This window comes from Nelumbo nucifera, chromosome 4, assembly GCF_055504915.1.
Source record: "Nelumbo nucifera cultivar China Antique chromosome 4, China Antique-T2T, whole genome shotgun sequence".
NCBI classification, from domain to species: Eukaryota; Viridiplantae; Streptophyta; class Magnoliopsida; order Proteales; family Nelumbonaceae; genus Nelumbo; species Nelumbo nucifera.
Window position 1 is genome coordinate 61,768,671 of NC_142652.1, and position 18,687 is coordinate 61,787,357.

General features: G+C 37.7%; 1 protein-coding gene across 3 annotated transcripts in view; it reads left to right on the plus strand.

The window, feature by feature from the left end:
• The first annotated feature begins 202 nt into the window (after positions 1–202).
• Positions 203–18,687, plus strand: part of LOC104590772 (uncharacterized) — a 49,788-nt gene continuing 31,303 nt past the window's right edge. Inside the window, exons 1-8 of one of the 3 annotated variants that reach the window (XM_010249517.3) lie at positions 203–301; positions 1,625–1,668; positions 2,115–2,380; positions 2,468–2,542; positions 2,617–2,675; positions 2,827–2,962; positions 4,116–4,212; positions 4,355–4,421. In XM_010249517.3, coding sequence (XP_010247819.1) covers positions 2,131–2,380; positions 2,468–2,542; positions 2,617–2,675; positions 2,827–2,962; positions 4,116–4,212; positions 4,355–4,421 — 684 coding nt within the window. In that variant the 5' untranslated portion in view covers positions 203–301; positions 1,625–1,668; positions 2,115–2,130. Of the gene's footprint in view, positions 302–379; positions 690–1,624; positions 1,669–2,114; positions 2,381–2,467; positions 2,543–2,616; positions 2,676–2,826; positions 2,963–4,115; positions 4,213–4,354; positions 4,422–18,687 lie in introns of those variants that run through there. The other 2 variants (XM_010249516.3, XM_088903040.1) reach the window with 2 other exon arrangements.

The following is an 18,687-nucleotide window of genomic DNA, read 5'->3' on the forward strand; positions in this document are numbered from 1 at the left end:
TATCAAAGGCCACCTCAGTAAAGTCTAAAGTAATAAATTTATCATTTTGAATTATATTGAAAAATGCTTTAATAAGTTGTAAGGATAATTAAACATGAAAGGGAGGTAACCAAAGATTTTTGTGAAACTACAGGGGAATTATTATGAATATCAGAAACTTCAGGGATGTTTTTATATGTTATCCCAAGTTAAAAAGCATTTACTCGCACAAGAATACAAGATCTTTGTCTTTCCATTTTTGTAAAGAAGAGGAGACGCTTTGTGGGTTTCTCAGAACCCGAGGGAGAAAATCTAGCAAAAGGTAAAGGGAAGAAAAAGAAAATAAAAATTCAGAAAAAATGAGCTCTTTAAAAAGCTAATTCTTGGGCGCCATTTGGACGCTATTTAACACCAAGACGAAAATCTCGTAATAAATAATTCAAATCTACGTTGAAGCTTCGGAGACTATTTGTTTTTTCCTTTTTTTATCTCCTCGAGTTGTTGCGTTGCTCTGTAAATCTCCGTTTTTGAGGTTTGCGATGGGGAAGTTTTGTAGGATTGTTCAGTTTGAAGAGTTTGGAGAGTTCGTTTTCTGCGTTTTGAGCTAATTATGCATTTTTTTTGAGGTTCGGAGTATGCTTGCTAAAGCCGTTGAATTTACGTTGAAGGAAGAATTGATGCAACTTTTTGGTTCTGGAGTTGCAGTGAAGGTGTGACAAGGTTTCTTTCCTAAGGGAATTTCGATAGATGAGATCGGTTTTTAGTAGTAAAAATGAGAGAAATGAGTGGATGCAGCTGCTAAATTCATTATTTCCTTGCTCTGTTGCTTCAAATTTTGCAGATCGATCAGCTTTGGTTTCCGCTTTTTATGGCCTAAGTTTACTGGTTTTTAGCTCCTTTTGAAGGATTTCCAGTTTTGTTTTAGCTCATTTTAAAAGATTTTTTTTCTTCTTATGTTGTGGAATTTGTGACAATTGAATTCGTGAATTCTCAGTCTTTAAGCTGAATTTTATATTTCTCGGAATGTATAGAAACAGTTTCTTTTCATTTCCGTTTTTGTTAAATTTCATCCACCCGTTTTGAACTGAAATGTTCAGTTGTCGTTGTTTTCTGTTCTGATCACTAAGTTAATGTTTTCTCTGGAGGTCGAAGCATCTTCACTTTCATGATGAAAACTTGGTCGGATCTGTGATTCAGGAAACACAAAGCATTACGTTTCTTATTTGGTTGCTTGTATGAATTCATTTAAGATCCTCGACTGGCATTCTTATGCGAATTTCGGAGTTTCGGTTTTGCTTTATTTACTTTGGAATCTTATTCTTTTAACAATTAAAAGGAGTTTCCGATCTGCTTATCTAACTTTTCTGGTTCTTTTTTTTTCTTCAACAGAATTGTTTTACCTTTACTTTCATCTTTCAAGTTTCAAGTTTCGGTGTTCTGATGTTGGACGCATGGGTTGTTTGTTGCTTTGATGTTGGGTCAATATGCAACTTACCTGTATTTCACTTTCGTTGTGAAAAAGCAATTTTGGGAGATAAATAATAAATACAGAAAGAAAAGTTTCCCTGTCATATATTCCTTGTGATTCATTTGTTTTCAATTTTTCTCTTTTCTCATTTCGCTTATTCATGAGAAATTTGTGCAGAGATTCAGAGACATTTTGATGGTTGAATTCACCTACTGAAACTGGTGAGAGGATCTATCTTTCATGTATTTGCTTCCTCATTATACAAGGGAAGAGTTCACTAGTGCAAGAAAAAAGAAAATGAAGGAAACCAAGAAATGAAAGATCAAGTATATAGAATTATTTGTTGTTTCTTGAAAGTTTTAGAGGGTTTTAGTAACATTCTATACAATTTCACTCGTGAGTAGTGTACTGCCCTGTTGGTTGACAATAAATTAACCCTCTTCGTGTCTTGTTTCACTTCAAAGTTTTCTACTTTACTCGTGACTGTTGTCATCTCCGAGTTTTGGGGTTTTACCCTTGTAACTCTTCTTGTGAATTATATAATGGAATTCTGTTTTCTGGTAACCCTTAGATCATGTGAGCAAGGTTCATTCTGATGCATTTCATCTAACTTGCGGAGGCTTTATATTTTCCAGGAAATTCAATTTTGTTTTATTTTTGCTGGCAGAAATAGGTTGCAGGATATGGGATGCTTTGTATCAACACCAAAAGATTCAGGAGGAAATAGAAGACGGCCAGGAAATGTGGGGGAGGTGGCTGTGTTTGTGCCTGGATTACGGATTCCTAAACCTGTGGATTTCTCTCAGCCACTTGGTGGTATATTGTCTAAGGGCTTAGTGGAGCGTCTTTCTGCTCTTAGAACTCGAACAGTTGTCATGGCTGGCCAAGAAGCACCAACTGCAATGAAAACAAGAAGAACAGCCACACAGCATGGTTTGTTTAGTTCTTTAGAAACCTCAGGTTATTTTAGTTATGGCTGAAAAATATATGCATAACCACAATGATGGAATTGTTCTATAGGTGGTTCAACATTGGCTGATCTTCAACAGGCTCTTGAGGATTACTTGCCAGTTCTGCTGGGACTAGTTAAAGATGGTAACTCAATATAAGAATACGAATAATATTTCCTATATTTAATTGAAATCCTAATGTTAACTATTGCTGCACAGGAAGCCACTTGCAACATAAAGTGCAGTTTATTTGGGTTAACCAGGAGGATGATGCAGAGGTAGGATAAGTGGATTTAATGCATTCTTTGGCACCTTACAATTGCTTTTTCTTTTTCTTTCTTTCTTTTAGTTATCTTTCACTCAGTTTCTTAAAATTTGATGAACTTTAGCTATGATACCAATCCTTATTTATATATATTTTCTCTCCAGGAAACAACCATGTCAAATGCATGGTATGAGGTATTGTCGGTTTTACATTTGATGGCAATGATATCATTATCACAGGTCAATTTATTGCTTCTTCCTAAAACATCTGCTGATGGTTATCAGCCAAAAGTATCAGAAGGTGGGTATTTACTGCAGGCCTATCTACTGTTAAATATTGTTATGTATGTTAGACTAGTCTGATAAAAAGACAATTTCATGAATTTATTCATTGAGTTGGTTCTATCCTTTCAATGAATCTAGAACTTTAGCCTGGTGGTTCCTATTACTTTTTTTAGGGGGCTAAAGTTTAAACTTGCCTTTGTTCCATTTGCATAGCTTGCAATTTTCTTTCCACAGTAAATATTTTGGAAAATCTCTTCTTCAATACATAGACAAATCATAATCTTTAGGGTTAGAACCTGTCCTTTATTGCTCTGCAGATTGGATGGTTGTGCATATATTCTAGGCTAGATAAGTTGAGTATTCAATCTTAAATCCAAACCTTTCTATGTAGAAAGGAGTAATAGGGACTATGGCCTCTTCATATTCTCTTGTTTAAAGGTTAATATCCTTCATATTCATATATTTTCACTATTTATTTACTTTCAACTAGGATTTTTCCTCCCCTTCTTTGGTAGGTTGAATTCTAGAGCATTTTTTTTTGATAAGCTGGATTTGGAGTTTGTATTTGCAATTCAAAAGTTAACCAAAGGAAAATATCCTCCATATTCATATACTCTCACTATTTATTTACTTTCAACTAGGATTTTTCCTCCCCTGCTTTGGTAGCTTGAATTATTGAACTTTTTTTTTTTGATAAGCTGGATTTGGAGTTTTTATTTACAATTCAAAAGTTAGCCAATTGGGCAATAACCTTCATCCCAACACTTTTTATTCAATCAGCATATGAGATCCATTGATGTTATGTGCAACTAGGTTTATGCTATGTTGAAAAGCAACGGGGAGCTCTCAAATTGTTTTAGATACATGCTATCCTTATATGAGTCTTGCTATGTAGTTTTTCAAGCTTTTCTAGTTGCAAGAGAAACTCATAACTAACTGAATAAGTTTCTGTGTTGATAATTTTATACTTAATAAATACTTTGCACGTTCATTTCTACTCTTACGGTCTTACCCATGGATCATCCTGTTAACTGTGCTATCCATTTGGGTGTATGCATGGTGCTTAGTTGTTCTAGTGGGAGTTTGTTCTTCAAATTTCTTACCTTCCTCATGTCACTTTGCTTGATTCTGCTGGTCATGTTATAAACTATGTTATGTTTTTTGAGCAGAGAGCAGACGAACTTCCATAGATGTTTTATTGAAGGCAGCTGGATATTTGGATTATGCTGTCAATTATGTTATCCCCCAGTTGCCCCCTGAACTTAGGTTTGTCTATTATTGTTGTATTGTTGGAACAGGGTTGACACTTCTTAAATTTACAAGATTATTGGGTTTAGGTATGTTGTTACAGTCACTGTCACACTTCACATTGTTATGTTAACTACTGTGACAACTGCTGCAACTGTAGGAGAACTCTTCCTATAGACCTTAATGAAGGAATATTACGAGCACTGTGTCTGCAAGCACTTGGCCAGGTACAACCTCACTCCTTTATGCCTCTTGTCATTGTAATAATCTAATCTTTTCTTTCTTGTGTCAAATATTCAATTTTTTTTTTAATTTCCTTGGTTGTCGTAATAAACTATTGGATTATTTATATTTTGCATGTAGACATGGTCCCATTCACTATACTTGAAAGCAATCGACTTGAATTGAATTTGCCTTTTAATTTTGTTGTTATTAATGGTTGAATAGCAAGGAAGAACCCAATTTGTCATGCTAAACTTAGCTACCTAACCTCATTTTTGTCAATTTACATTGATCATTGGAACATCATCCCCCCCCCAAAAAAAAAAAAAAAAAAAGAAAGGGAAAAAAACTGAACCCTATTTACTCCTTGTTTGGTCATTGCATCAGCCAAGTTATTTACTGATTTAGTATCCAGGTCTCTTGACAAATATCTAATTTCTCTTATGATGTGTTGATATTGCTTTAACCTTGGGTGTTATTCTTTAGTCAGTCCACTACCACCTTGAAGTCCCCTTCCAGCAATATATTCATAAAATTTAGGGATCTTAACAGTCTCAATCCCTGTAGAACAGCTATTACTTTTACTCTTGTTGAATCTCCCTGTAGCCTGTAGGAATTTCTAAACACTGTCCCTATGCCAGACGTAACTAGATTGCCCATACTACACCCATCAAAGTTTAATTTAATTTGGTTATTCTGGTGTGCACGAATCCATGGAGATAAGAAGTCTAGTTGAAGACGGTGAGCTACATATTGCCACCATTTCTTGATGCCATCCTAAGTGTCTTTTCCATCATGTTCAATGATAGCCTCCTTTGGAAGTGTCTTTTCCTTGAGCATGCTCTTATTAGATGAAAATCATGTTATATTTGTAACATGCTTATTGCTTAGCGTATGAGACAGGATCCCTTGGGAATTGATAATGGTTATTTTTCAGATATTTAAGTGATATCATAGGGTGTTTTTGTCAATCATTAATTATGGGTATCTATACTATACAAATGCCAAAATTTGCAAGCAACTTCACATCAATGCAATTGCCATCATTTGCAATATGTTTAAAACCTAATCAATAATTTTTGTTTATTGGTACACATGCAGCATATACCTCTTCACTAGTTTTCTTAATTTATGTTTTTTAATATAAAGCCTAGTGAGATGGGTGTAAGGCTCAAACTTTTTTCCTCCCATTCTTTTCTTCTTTTCGTTCTCTATTATTTCCTCCTTTTCTTTTACTTTGTTTCACTAAATCACTCAACAATCATCTTAAAATCAAAAGCTTGGTATCAAAGTATGAGTTTCATTCTTCACTAATTGAAGTCATCATGGTCAATTTCTGGTTTCATCATGGCTAACTACTTATGTCAACACTGGACTACACCCTCTAAGAGAGAAAGCCCTAAATCATGGTTAAATGCAACTTTAGAGTTTGGTGTAGCCAGGGCTTATGAGCTAAAAACTGAAGTGGTAAATCTGAAACAAGGGGAGAAACTTGTGTCGATTTAACTCTCAACTGTGAAGTCTTTATGGCATGAAATTGATCACTTGGAAACAATTGAATGGTAAAGTCAAAAGGATGCAACAGTGTATAACAAATTGATGGAAAGAAATACGGTTTTTGAATTTTTAGTGGGGCTGAATTCTGAATATGATATTGTGAGACAACAACTTCTCACTTGGGAAAGTGTTACCTTGCCTCAAGCCTATTCTTTGGTGCATAGTGAGGAGAGTAGAAGGAAAGTTATGCTACAAAATTCCCAAATTGACTCAGCCTTAGTAGCTATGAAGTAGAAGCATGGTGGTGATAAGGAGAGAGAGGTAAGGAAGGTGTAGAGAGACTAGGCCAAATGGGCTCTAATATTTCTTTTACGTTTAAGTAATGTTATATCTGTTTTATGTGTTAATGGGCCTGTTAACCTCTTTTTAAGTTCTTTTAAGTTACTACTTTGCTGGCCACCCACTTAAAGGGTAGACTTGTAATTAGCATGATTAATTAAGGTTAATAAAAGATTAGTGAAGGGAGGGAGAGAGAACCATCAAACTCTCTTCTTCTCCATCTTCTTCTTCTATTCTGCTGTAACCTTTCTTTCTCTCTCACTTTTTCTTATTTCTTTCGTTAGTTTTATATCAGATTTGAAGGACAGACTCACATCTTGGTATCAGAGCATTTCTTCCTCCACTTTTCTTTTTCTTTTTTTCCCATACACCCTTCGATTATAAGAGTGTATGGAGAGATAAATTGCTGATCAGTCAGAGGACTATTTGCCTAGTTCGTAGAGTTAGAATCTGGCAAAAAATTGCCAGAAATTGAAGCTATAGTTTTTTTGTCCAAAACCTTAGCTGGCTAGAGAGATTTCAAGTTATAGGTTAAGGAGAAGGATTGGGTGTGGTGCTCAGGGCTTGGGAGGTGTATTTTGATCCTCAAAAGTGTGTGGTTGAGATTTGAAGGAGGTTGGGAAGCTTTGGTAGGAGTGGCTGCTTCTCTCTTCCTCCCTGACACTAGGTGCAGTGAAACCCTAGTTTTTTAATCTCCAGGTATTGTATTGACCTCGATTAGGTCCATAAAGACTGAAAAACTAGTTTTTTGATTTTCGTTTGATCAATGGAGCAATATGGAAGTGAAATGAAATAGATGCCGGTATTCGAGGTTGGTCTGGTAGATTCCTTTTTGATTGATGTGACCACAATAAACTAGATGGAACCAATTATCTAGCTTGGGCACAATCCATATAGACTTATGTTTGCAGTAAAGGTAAACTAGGGTATCTTACAGGTAGTAAAGTGAAACCTGTAGAGACGGACCCTGCATATGAGAAATGGATGTAGGAGAAGTACACAGTGATTGGGTGGTTGGTCAACTCTATGCAGACCCATATAAGGCAGCATTACCTCTAGATGACCTCAGCCAAGGAGATTTGGGATAGTGTTACAGAAACTTATTCACAAAAGTTAAATGTTGCAAGAGCCTATAAGTTGAAGAGTGATGTGAAAAATCTGAGACAGGGGGAGAAGAGTGTAGCAATTTACTACTCTATGTTGAAATCACAATGGTAGGAAATTGATCTTATGGAGACAGTTGTGTGGGAGAGTACTAAAGATGCAAAGACATTTAGAAAACTGGTGGAACGAAATAGGGTGTTTGAGTTTCTCACAGGACTCAACCCTGAGTTCAACATTACTAAGCAAAACATCTTAGCCAAAGATAAGGTCACTCTGGCTCAAGCATATGCCATGGTAAGTAGTGAAGAGAGTAGGCGGCAAGTACAATTACAGGGACCATCTACAGAACACTTTTTACATGCTGGAATAAAGCCAAAGGGGCCAACTAAGAAGAAGGAAGTGATATGTGAATACAGCAAGAAGCCGAAGCATACTAAGGACACTTGTTGGACACTTGATCCAGATCTTCTCTCGAACAGGTTTCGGAACAATAACTATAACAACTTTAAGAAGAATGGTCAGACTGGGAAGCCTAAGAATGCTAATGTTGCCATAGTGTTTGAGGGTGGAAACAAGGAAAGTGAAGAAAGATCAGCTATGGAGCAGCTGGCAGCAGTAAAGGCAGAGTTTGAAAGGTACAGGAAGTTACTTAATCACTTGGAGACCACTGTTTCAGCATCCAACCCTTCAGGAAATACCTCATCATCCACATTTGCTCACTCAAGTACTCGTGCTTCTACAAATCATGCTATGATTTCAAGTAATCATAAACTCCCTTAGATTATTGATTCTGGTGTATCAGACCATATGACTAGTTTATCTAATCTCTTTTATTCATAGCATCTCCTCTCTGGTAGAGAGAAGATATCCCTTGCTAATGGGTCTCTTGCTCCCATCTCTGGCAAAGGAGATATCAAGGCCTCTGACACCCTTGTTTTATCCTCTGCTCTTCATGTCCCCAAGCTTAATACCAACCTTTTATTTGTTAATTGTTTATCTGTTAACCTTTTTTTCCTATCCATTGTGTTTTTCAGGACCTAAAATCCCAAAGGACGATTGGAAGTGGCCATGAGGTGAATGGAATATGCTTGCTGGACACACCTGCTAGGAGTCTTGGACCACCTAATAGAGTTGCTTTGGAGTTGTTTTGTCTATTGATAGTCATGTTATGTCATTTACGGTTTGGTCATTTACCTTTTTCTACTTTGAGTCATTTGTTTCCTGATATGTTTAAGAAAGTGTCTTTATCGAGCTTCATTGTGAGTCTTGTGAACTTGCGAAGCATTGTAGACATTCTTATTCAGTAAGCAATAAAAGATTTTATTCTCCTTTTCATATTGTGCACTGATGTGTGGGGGCCATGTTATTTGCTTACTATGGGGGTTACAAATATTTTATTCTCTTTATTGATGATTATTTTCGCTATATTTGGATTTATCTCATTAGACCCTGGGATGAAGTAGAGGAAAGGAAGAGCCGCCATGTGGTTGAGGTTGCTAGATGCCTCCTTTTTGTATTTCATGTTCTTATTAAATTTTGGAGGGATGCTGTCCTTACTACCACTTTTTTGATTAACCCTATGCCTTTCAAAGTTCTAGGTTTCAAGACCCCGTTTAGCCTTCTCTTTTTGGATGAGGATCTCTTTTCTCTTCCTCTCCAAGTTTTTGGGTGCACCTACTATGTCCCATGTTCATAATCATCAGAGATACAAATTTGAGCCAAAGGCACATAAGTGCATTTTTCTAGGATATGCCTCTACACAGAAGGGGTATTGTTGTTTTAATTTGGTTCGTGGCGCCCGCTTTGTCTCTAGGGATGTCACTTTTGCTGAGTCTATTCTTTTCTTTGGTATTCCTCATGAGGGGGAGCATTCTAAGGAACCATTTGCTATGTCTCCACTCTCCAGTTATTCCTCTTCCAGTTCCTTTTGAGTTTTCTGCTGAGTCATCTTCTTTTGTTGCCTCTCCTTCCATTATGTTCACCTCACATGTTCTTGCTCCCCCTCCTCCCCCAGCTCATCCTCCTATATTTTCCTCACATCCTGTTCTCCAAAGGTGGTACTATAGACAAAGATTCAGGCATGGGCAAGCCGTTTTCACTCCTTCATCAGAGCCTCTTGCACCTCCTATCACTACTGAGGTAACAAGTCAACCTTCCGTTGACCCACCTATTACCTTCTAGACCTTGACCTTCCTATTGCCCTTTGCAAAGGTAAGCATAAGTGTACATCACATTGTATCTCTAAATATTTGTCCTACATCCTTCTATCCCCTACCTATTATTCTTTTCTTGCCTTTGTTTCTACCCATGTGATTCCCAGGTCTATACCAAAAGCCTTGTCCAAACCTGAATGAAGGGATTCTATGATGACTGAGCTAGATGCTTTGCATAAGAGCCATACCTGGGATATTGTGGATTTGCTTGAAGGGAAGGAACTAGTGGGTTGTAAATGGGTATTTACTATCAAATATCATTCTGATGGCACTATTGAGAGGTTTAAGGTTCGATTGATTGCTAAGGGTTACACTTAGATGTATGGTATTGATTACCTTGAGACTTTTTCTCCTGTGGTTAAAATGACTTTAGTTCAAGTTTTGTTGTCTTTAGCTGCTACTTTTGATTGGCCCCTTTACCAGTTTGATGTAAAAAAATGCCTTCTTGAATGGAGACCTACATGAAGAGGTCTATGTCTTTACCTCTAGGGATGTATGGAAAGGAAATGCAAAGGAAGGTGTGTAAATTGAACAAATCTCTTTATGGTCTCAAACAGTCCCCTAGAGCCTGGTTTGAGAGATTCAGAGCTGCCCTAGTTTCTTTTGGTTATACATAGACTCAATCTGACCATACTTTGTTTTTGAAGAGAAGTAACTCTTTGGTGATTTTTCTGATTGTTTATGTTGATGACATTGTGGTTACGGGTAATGGCACTCAGGAAGTGATTAAGCTCAAAAGATTTCTTAACATTGAATTTGAGATAAAAGATTTGGGGGATCTCAGATACTTTTTGGGAATTAAAGTTACTAGATCTAAGGATGGTATCTAAAGGGAAGGGAGATCCATCATATGGATGGCCGAACCATGCAGGGTGGCTAGGCGAAATTTCAAAAATTTTCTTTCTCCCTTCCAGAAATCGTATTCCCAGTTTTAGAAAAACTGCATTTTTCAAGGGTCATTCTTGAAACAAACCGGACCAGATCTGGAACCAAAATAAAAAGAGGGATATACCTGATATGGAGTCCACAAATGTAGCTCCCAAAGTAGGTGTTCACGCCCAAAGAGTGTACCAAATCCTGCCTCCACTAAAGATGGCGCAGCTTGAGATGAAGCACGATCAACAATACAGTCCTTCACCAAGAACTGCAATCCTTCAGCAAGGATCAAGCAAGGGATGATGAGCACGGATTCAGAACTGATTTTTCTTCAAAAAACCAGTATCAAGATCCAATCTTGATCAGTCCAAGAATGGAGTTCAAACAGGGTATATGGCGGCAAGAGCAGAAAGGAGAGGGAGAACTGAAAGCAAAACGAATGTGTGTAACCTTTTTGCAGTTCGCCCTCCTCTGTTTAAATAGATCTTAAGGAGTTATCCTCCTAACCTGATTAGGAGTTTCCTGATCCAAATCTTTATTTGGATATGGACTCTTTAAGTGACAAGGCATATCCCCTTATCTTATCTACTAATCCAAACCCAGATCCATACCCATATTTGGGCTTAAGGCCCATTAAGAAAGTGGGCTCACTATCCCTTTTAATTGTTGGCTAGTTTGGCTCTCTTTGTATGCCGTGTGACCCTAACATTGATCTTTACAAAAGCCATATGGGTTCAGCCTAGCCTCTGTCACAAGGCTTGGCCGAATTCACTGTAGTGAACCCCTGAGTCCATCAGTATGGGCTCTTAATGGGCCCAACATTTACTCTAAATGGTCCTTGGATCCAACCACCTTATGAAGGCCCAAGGACTATGGTCTTAAGTGAGATTAGTCCATCAGGTATAAAAGCCCTCAATGGTCTTACACTTAACCTCTCAGCCCATAATGATCAAACACTGCCCGACAAGAGAGGACCTCTCCCTCGGCTGCAAGGTACAGTGTCACACTCTCTGCTTGGATGGATCCCGAGAATTAAAACCTTTGCAAACCTTTTTCATAAAAACATAATATATATCTCTATATAAATATATTTTGCAAAACAAATCTCAAACAAGTTCGTAATCAACTGCTGGCAGTTTAGGTTTCCATCAGAGAGAGTGTTGTCCCCAATCGTTCACTTTGTCCGACAAAGGGGCTGATTCTATCACTATGATCACCCACTCAAGTGAATTCTCAAACTGCCCCAACATACCCAGGTTTTGACCCCGCTAAGGATCTCACTGATTGGCATATCAAAGACAACCCAATCCAACACCTAGTGTAGTGCCATAATCGAGTCTAGGGGTTAGGTGTAACTTTCCAGTTTTGCCCATCTGTCTCCAAGGTCCAGGGCATAACTGGAAATTGGTCCGGTTCAGAGTTTCAAGCAAACCCACACTACATGTGCTTCGGGTCTAACCCTGGCAGCTGAGACAAGCTACCCCAACCAACTTGGCAGGACATTAGTGTAAGATATTTCTTATGCATGACTCTGCATGACTCGACCAGATATTTCTTATGTAGTAAGCCTTATTAGTCAGTTTATGCATTCTCCCAAAGATACACATTTAGCAGTTGTAGAAAAAGTTTTGTGCTACTTGAAAGGTACTCCGGGGAAAGTGGTGGGTGCCGAACCCAACCAAAGATAAATATTCTTGCTCTGGGTTAATAATTTGCAGATAGTGATGAGCAAGGTCGTTCTCCACAGGGATTGGGTGGATTTATTTCCAAGTAGATGGATTAAGGGGGATTTGTAAAGCTAAGGAAAACGAGTAAATAACAGAAAACAAAAGATTAAATCGATGGGAGAAAATTTCCGATTGAAGGGATAAGTTTAGCTTTGATTCGTAGCATTGATCCTTGATGCAAAGATAGATTCATATGTTTATGAATAAATTGGTTATAGCTATTAACAAGCTCTAACAACCAGCCTCTATTATTATTCGACAACCAAAACAAGCTCTTTGATTGCTTCCCTTATTAATAGGCAGTCCTAAACAAGCTCTTAGGATTTAACCTATTAATAGCATTAAGAGGGGAGAGACCCAATTCTGGTCAGCGATCTCACAAGCTCGGATCGTTTAAACCAGATCATATATTTTCCTAACATAGATCAAAAACTTTTTTGCAATCAATTTATGTTAGTTGCCACCATGATCGAACCTACCAATCATATACGAAACTGGAGGTTCAATCGGCCATAGATTATTCCCATTGAATGAGGAAGGGGCCCTTCTTGCTTAATCAACAAAAATAATCCTCACAGTTAATTAGCAGAAAACATATGAATACCCATAAACAATGAACTAAAATAAAAATCAATTAGATCTCACAATATTACAGAATCAAGGCTTCCCTAACCCTTCAACCAGAAATAAAAACTTACAGACACTTCATGATGAAAACGCAGCTTCTAGATGAGAAAGGGGGGCGAACTCTTGCTTCTTCCTCCTTGGTTGTTGATTTCTCTCTCTGAAGACTGAAGCTCTCTTGGAGGAATTGATGCCTTGGGTGCTGGTCTGCCCCCCCTTTATATAGGTTTGGGGAGAGGGCTGCTCTCCAACTCCCTTAAGGAGATTATCCTCAAACTGGAAAGTCCTAATCTAATTTGAACTTATCCTATCTAACTCTTATTTCTTATCTTTCTAGGATTACAATTTGAGAATTTAAATCTGATAAAACTCTTTTATTGAGATTACATTCAACTTCTATTCTAATGGGACTCTTGGATTTTGAATTCGAACTGGGCTTCTTTAACAATTCGGGCTTGCTTCAAGACTCTTCTGCGAAATGGGCTTCAGCTTATGAAATGGGTTTTGCTGCGAAATTACTCTGACTTTGGGCCCGAATTCGTCTTCGATGCGGACCGATTCTGCCAAAACCCAAAACATAAAAGTTGTGGGTTTTTTCCTTATCTTTCCAGTGCTTCTTGAAATGTCCAAATCGGAGTCCGGAATTGAGAGTTATGCCCATATCACTGATCGGTGCCGAAACTGTGCAAAAACATCCGATTAGCCTTGTTTTCTTCCAATCGCCTTCTTGTTTGCCTTGAATCGAAATACAAGAGTAATGAGTCCAATTAGGTACCAATTAAGTGTAAAATACTGAATATTGAGGGATAAAGATATGACAAATTTTATTCTCATCAGAAAGGTATTATGTTTGCCAAGTATGGACACATGAAGCTAGAGGCATACACTGATGCTGACTGAGCCGATGTATTGATGATAGGAGATCCACCTCAGGATATTATGCCTTAGTGACAGAGAACATTGTCTCATGGAGAAATAAGAAATAGTTTGTAGATGTCAAATCCTTAGTTGAAGCAAAGTACTGGGCAATGACACATGGAGTGTCAGAATTATTGTGGTTGAGATCACTTTTGGGAGAGTTGGATATTGACTATGAAAAGCCAATGATGCTCTACTGTGACAACCAGACAACTATTAATATTGCACATAATCCTGTTCAACATGACAAAACTAAGCACATAGAGGTTGATAGACATTTCATAAGGGAGAAAGTTGCTTCAGGGGAAGTCTGCTTGCCATTTATTGCTTCAAAAGAGCAGTTGGTTGATGTTTTGACCAAAGGTGTTCCAAAAGGAAAGCTAACACACCATATAAGCAAGCTGGGCATGATTGACATCTATGCTTAGCTTAAGGGGGAGTGTAGGGAGACTGGGCTGAATGGGCCCTAATATTTCTTTTGTGTTTGAGTAATGTTATATATGTTTTATGTGTTAATGGGCCTGTTAACCTCTTTTTAAGTTCTTTTAAGTTACTACTTTGCTGGCTTCCCACTTAAAGGGCAGACTATAATTAGCATGATTAATTAAGGTTAATAAAAGATTAGTAAAGGGAGAGAGAGAACCATCGAACTCTCTTCTTCTTCTCCATCTTCTTCTATTTTGCTGTAACCTTTCTTTCTCACACACTTTTTCTTATTTCTTTTATCAGTTTTATATCAGATTTGAAGGACAAACTCACATTTGAAGGAAGAGAAAAGGGAGGTGGTCTGTGATTATTGCAAAAAACCTAGTCAAACTAAAGCGACTTGTTGGAAGTTGGAACCTTCATCCTCAGTACTCCTTCAAGAATTAAAAATAAGAAGGGAAATGCAAATGTAGCCACTACCATAGATGTTCCACCTTCTTACTTTCACATAAGCTTTTGTGCATTCAAATACAAGAGTTATTTCCTATCATGCCTCAACTCTAGGTAACACTAATCTTGTTTGGATAGTAGATTTGGGTGCCTCTGACCATATGACTAGTCTAAATGTAGTCTCGCTGCTTTCTTCTTATCATTTGTCCTTTGGTAGACACAAAGTCTCTATTTCTGATGGCTCTCTTATTCCCATCTTTGGCAAGGGAGACATTAGAGTATGCGATGCCCTTACTTTATCATCAGCTTTACATGTGCCCAAACTTAGTAATAACCTACTTTTTGTTAGTAGCATTACTAAAAATCAGAATTCTTTAGCGACCTTTTTCCCTAATCATTGTGTTTCCCAGGATCTGGTGATAAATAAGGTGATTGGGGACTGGCCATGAGGTGAATGGAATCTACTTGCTTGAGCATCCACTTGGAAGAAATAAAGGAGTTGGAAAGTCTTTTTTCTTTCAGTTTGTGAGTTAGATTGTGCTCTGGCATAATTGGTTGGTTCATTTGTCTTTTGGGTCCTTAAGGAGTTTGTTTCCTATTTTATTTGAATCAATTCAAGTGTCCAGTCTAAAGTGTAAGAGTTGTGAGTTGGTAAAACATTGTAGACCAATCTGTATTTTAAGTAATAAAAGAAGCATTACTCCTTTTGAAGTTGTACATATTGATGTTTGGGAACCATATCATATCATTGCTATGGGGGGATACAAGTATCTCTTGTTATTTTTTGTTGATTATTCTCGTTTCTCTTGGGTTTATCTTATGCCTTCCCATGATGAGGTTCCTATTTTGACCCGTGCCTTCCACCAAATGGTTCTCACTCAGTTTGGAGTTAGAATCAAAGCTTTCATATTTGATAATGCCAAGGAGTACTTCACTAAATCCTTGAACTTGTACTTCTTTGAGTATGGAGTTATTCACCAGAGCACCTATCCTCATACCCCTTAACAGAATGGGGTAGCTGAGAGAAAGAATAGACACATCCTTGAGGTTGCCCTATACGGTTTTTTTTTTTTGGGGGGGGGGGGGTGCAATTTCACTTTATTGTATCTTGAGAAAGACTTGTTTACCATCCCTCTTAAAGTCTTTGCGTGCACTTGTTTGTTTAGATTTTGGGGCCTCATCGTTCTAAATTTGATCCTAAAGCTACCAAATGCATATTTATTGGTTATGCACAAAATCAAAAGGGATATTGTTGTTATGACCCGATTTCTGGCTTTTGATTTGTGTCTATGGATGTCACATTTTTTAAGGATGTTTCTTATTATCCAAGAGTTTCATCTTAGGAGGAGAGAGATGAGAGGTGTGTGTCTGTTCTTGAAGCTCTAGGTCCTATTCCTGTCCTTGAAAAGGAATTGTGTCATGAGGATCATTTTTAGAAATGTAAGGAGTTGCGGATTTTTCATAGGAGGTAGAGGCGAGTTGATTTTGGTACTCTTCATCAGCCCAGGCCAGTTCTAGTTTCCTTTGCGGCACTGGATTCAAATACTACAGCTTCACCTCCTATTCCTGAGTCTACCACCATAGAGTTGTTCCTTCTACTGATGATCTGACCTTCCCATTATAGTTCGTAGGGGGAAATGGTGATGCATCACATCCACTGCCCATTACATATCTCAGTTTCTTTTGCATGATCACCTTTCACCATCCTATAAATCCTATTTGACATCCTTTTTTTTACTATATCCATTCCTAAAACTGTATAGGAAGCTTTGTCTGTGTTTGAGTGGAAGAATGCAATGAAGTAGGAAACGAATGCACTTATTAAAAATGACACATGGGAATTGGTTGATCACCCTAAAGGAAAAAAAAAACTAGTTGGGTGCAGATGGGTGTTCACTCTAAAGCATAATGAAGATGGGTTAGTTGAAAGATATAAAGCATGTCTTGTTGCAAAAAGATTACACACAAACCTATAGGATTGATTACTCTAAGACTTTTGCACCAGTTGCTAAGATGAGCACTATTAGAGTTTTGTTGTTCCTGGCTGCAAAGTTTTCATGGCTTATGTTACAAATGGATGTCAAAAATGCCTTCCTAAATGGTAATTTACAGGAAGAAGTGTATATGGAATTACCCCTGGTTTCTATGATACAAATCCAAGCAAGAAAGTTTGTAGACTAAAGAAAGCATTGCATGTTTTAAAGCAAACTCCAAGGGCTTGGTTTGACAGCTTTAGACTTGCTCTTGAGAAATTTGGCTATGTGTAGGTCCACTCATATCATACTCTTTTTATCAAGAGAAGTGGTTCTTCCTTGACAGTTATTGTTGTATATGCAGATGACATTGTGGTAACATGCAATGATGTTGATGACATTAATTCCCTCAAATAATTACTTCATAAAGAGTTTGAGGTGAAAGACTTAAGTTATCTTTGGTATTTTTTGGGAATTGAGGTGGCCAGATCTAAACATGGTATTTTCATTTCTCAAAGGAAATTTGTCCTTGACCTTTTGGAGGAAATAGAAAAATTGGGGGTTAAACCTATAGATACTCCTATTGAATTGAATCATAAGATAAGTGCAAAAGGGGGTGAGCCTTTTGACAACAATACCATGTATCAATGGCTGGTAGGGAAACTTTTGTATCCTTGTTTGACTCGGCCTGGCATTTCTTATGTTGTTGGTGTTGTTAGCTAGTACATGCATCCAAGAATCACTCATTTGTTGGCTGTTGAGAGGATTCTAGCCTATCTCAACAAGTTGTCCAGGTCGTGGAATACTCTTCAAAAATAATGGTCATATGAAGATTGTACACTGATGCGGATTGGTTGGATGTGTAGATGATGGGAGGTCTATCTCTGGATATTCTGCCTTTGTTGGAGGAAATCTGGTTTCATGGCAGTGTAAGAAACAAAATGTAGTTGCTCGTTCAAGTGCTTAAGCAGAATACAGATCCATGGCTCATGGAGTGGCAGAAGTATTATGGTTGAGATCCTTACTTGAAGAACTTGAATTGAATATGAGAAGCACTTAATGTTGTATTGTGACAATCAAGCTGCCATTAATATTGCCCATAACCCAGTACAACATGGCAGGACAAAAAACATATTGAGGTGGATCGACACTTTATTAGGGCGTTGCCTCTTAAGAAGTGTGCTTGCCATATATTGCCTCTAATATGCAACTTGCCGGTCTCCTCACCAAGCAGTCACTAAAGTTAAGATGGAGACAGATTTATGCAGGTTGGGAATGCTCAATATTTACTTCCAACTTGAGGGGGAGTATAGGGATATAGATAGGAACATTTAGGCGGTATTCAGAAGCGTGGTGAAACCATGCTATATTGGGTTTCAAATCACGCCACACCTAATTCAACCATTCAGTTGTGGTGTGGCGTGGTTTGAACCCCACCATATTGTGGTTTTCACCTAGTCCAAAATAGAGGCCATAGGTTCTTCTCGTGGCCTCAACTACTATAGCTCCAGTGTTAGTTACGGTGTTTTGTAGGTTCGTTTTTAATATTTTAAATTATAATTAATCAATTTTATTTTACTATGTTATTATTTTATTAGTTTTCTTATGCAGTGTTTTTAAGCCGCCGTTGACCTGTGGTTGAACTGCTTGAACCATCACTTAGCCAAGATTCTGGGTCTGGTTTTAGTAAAAAACGGTGGACGGTTGAAAACTGTTGACTTGGTCAAAAACCATTCAACCTGGTGGACCGTTGAAAACTGTTGACTTGGTAAAAAGTTGTCAAACTTGGATGGTTGGACTATTGACCCATTCGACCTAGTGGTCGGGTCACGGGTTGCTCACTAACTGTGTATGTAAACTTTTGGAGGCCATAACTTTGCACTCCAATGTCCGATTGAGGAGTTTTTTTTTCTTTTTGGTAACTTTTTGATATCTATGCGTCCCAAGATGCAATAGGAGCCTTGCCCGGTTGTTTTTGCTAAAAAAAACCCTTTTTGGCCTCAAATTGCAATTTTTAATATTGTTTTACAAATAAAAAATTTGAAACATAATTAAAAAATATAAAATAATACATATGTCACATATAGAACTAGGGTTGTAATTGGATCAGACTCGGATTGGATT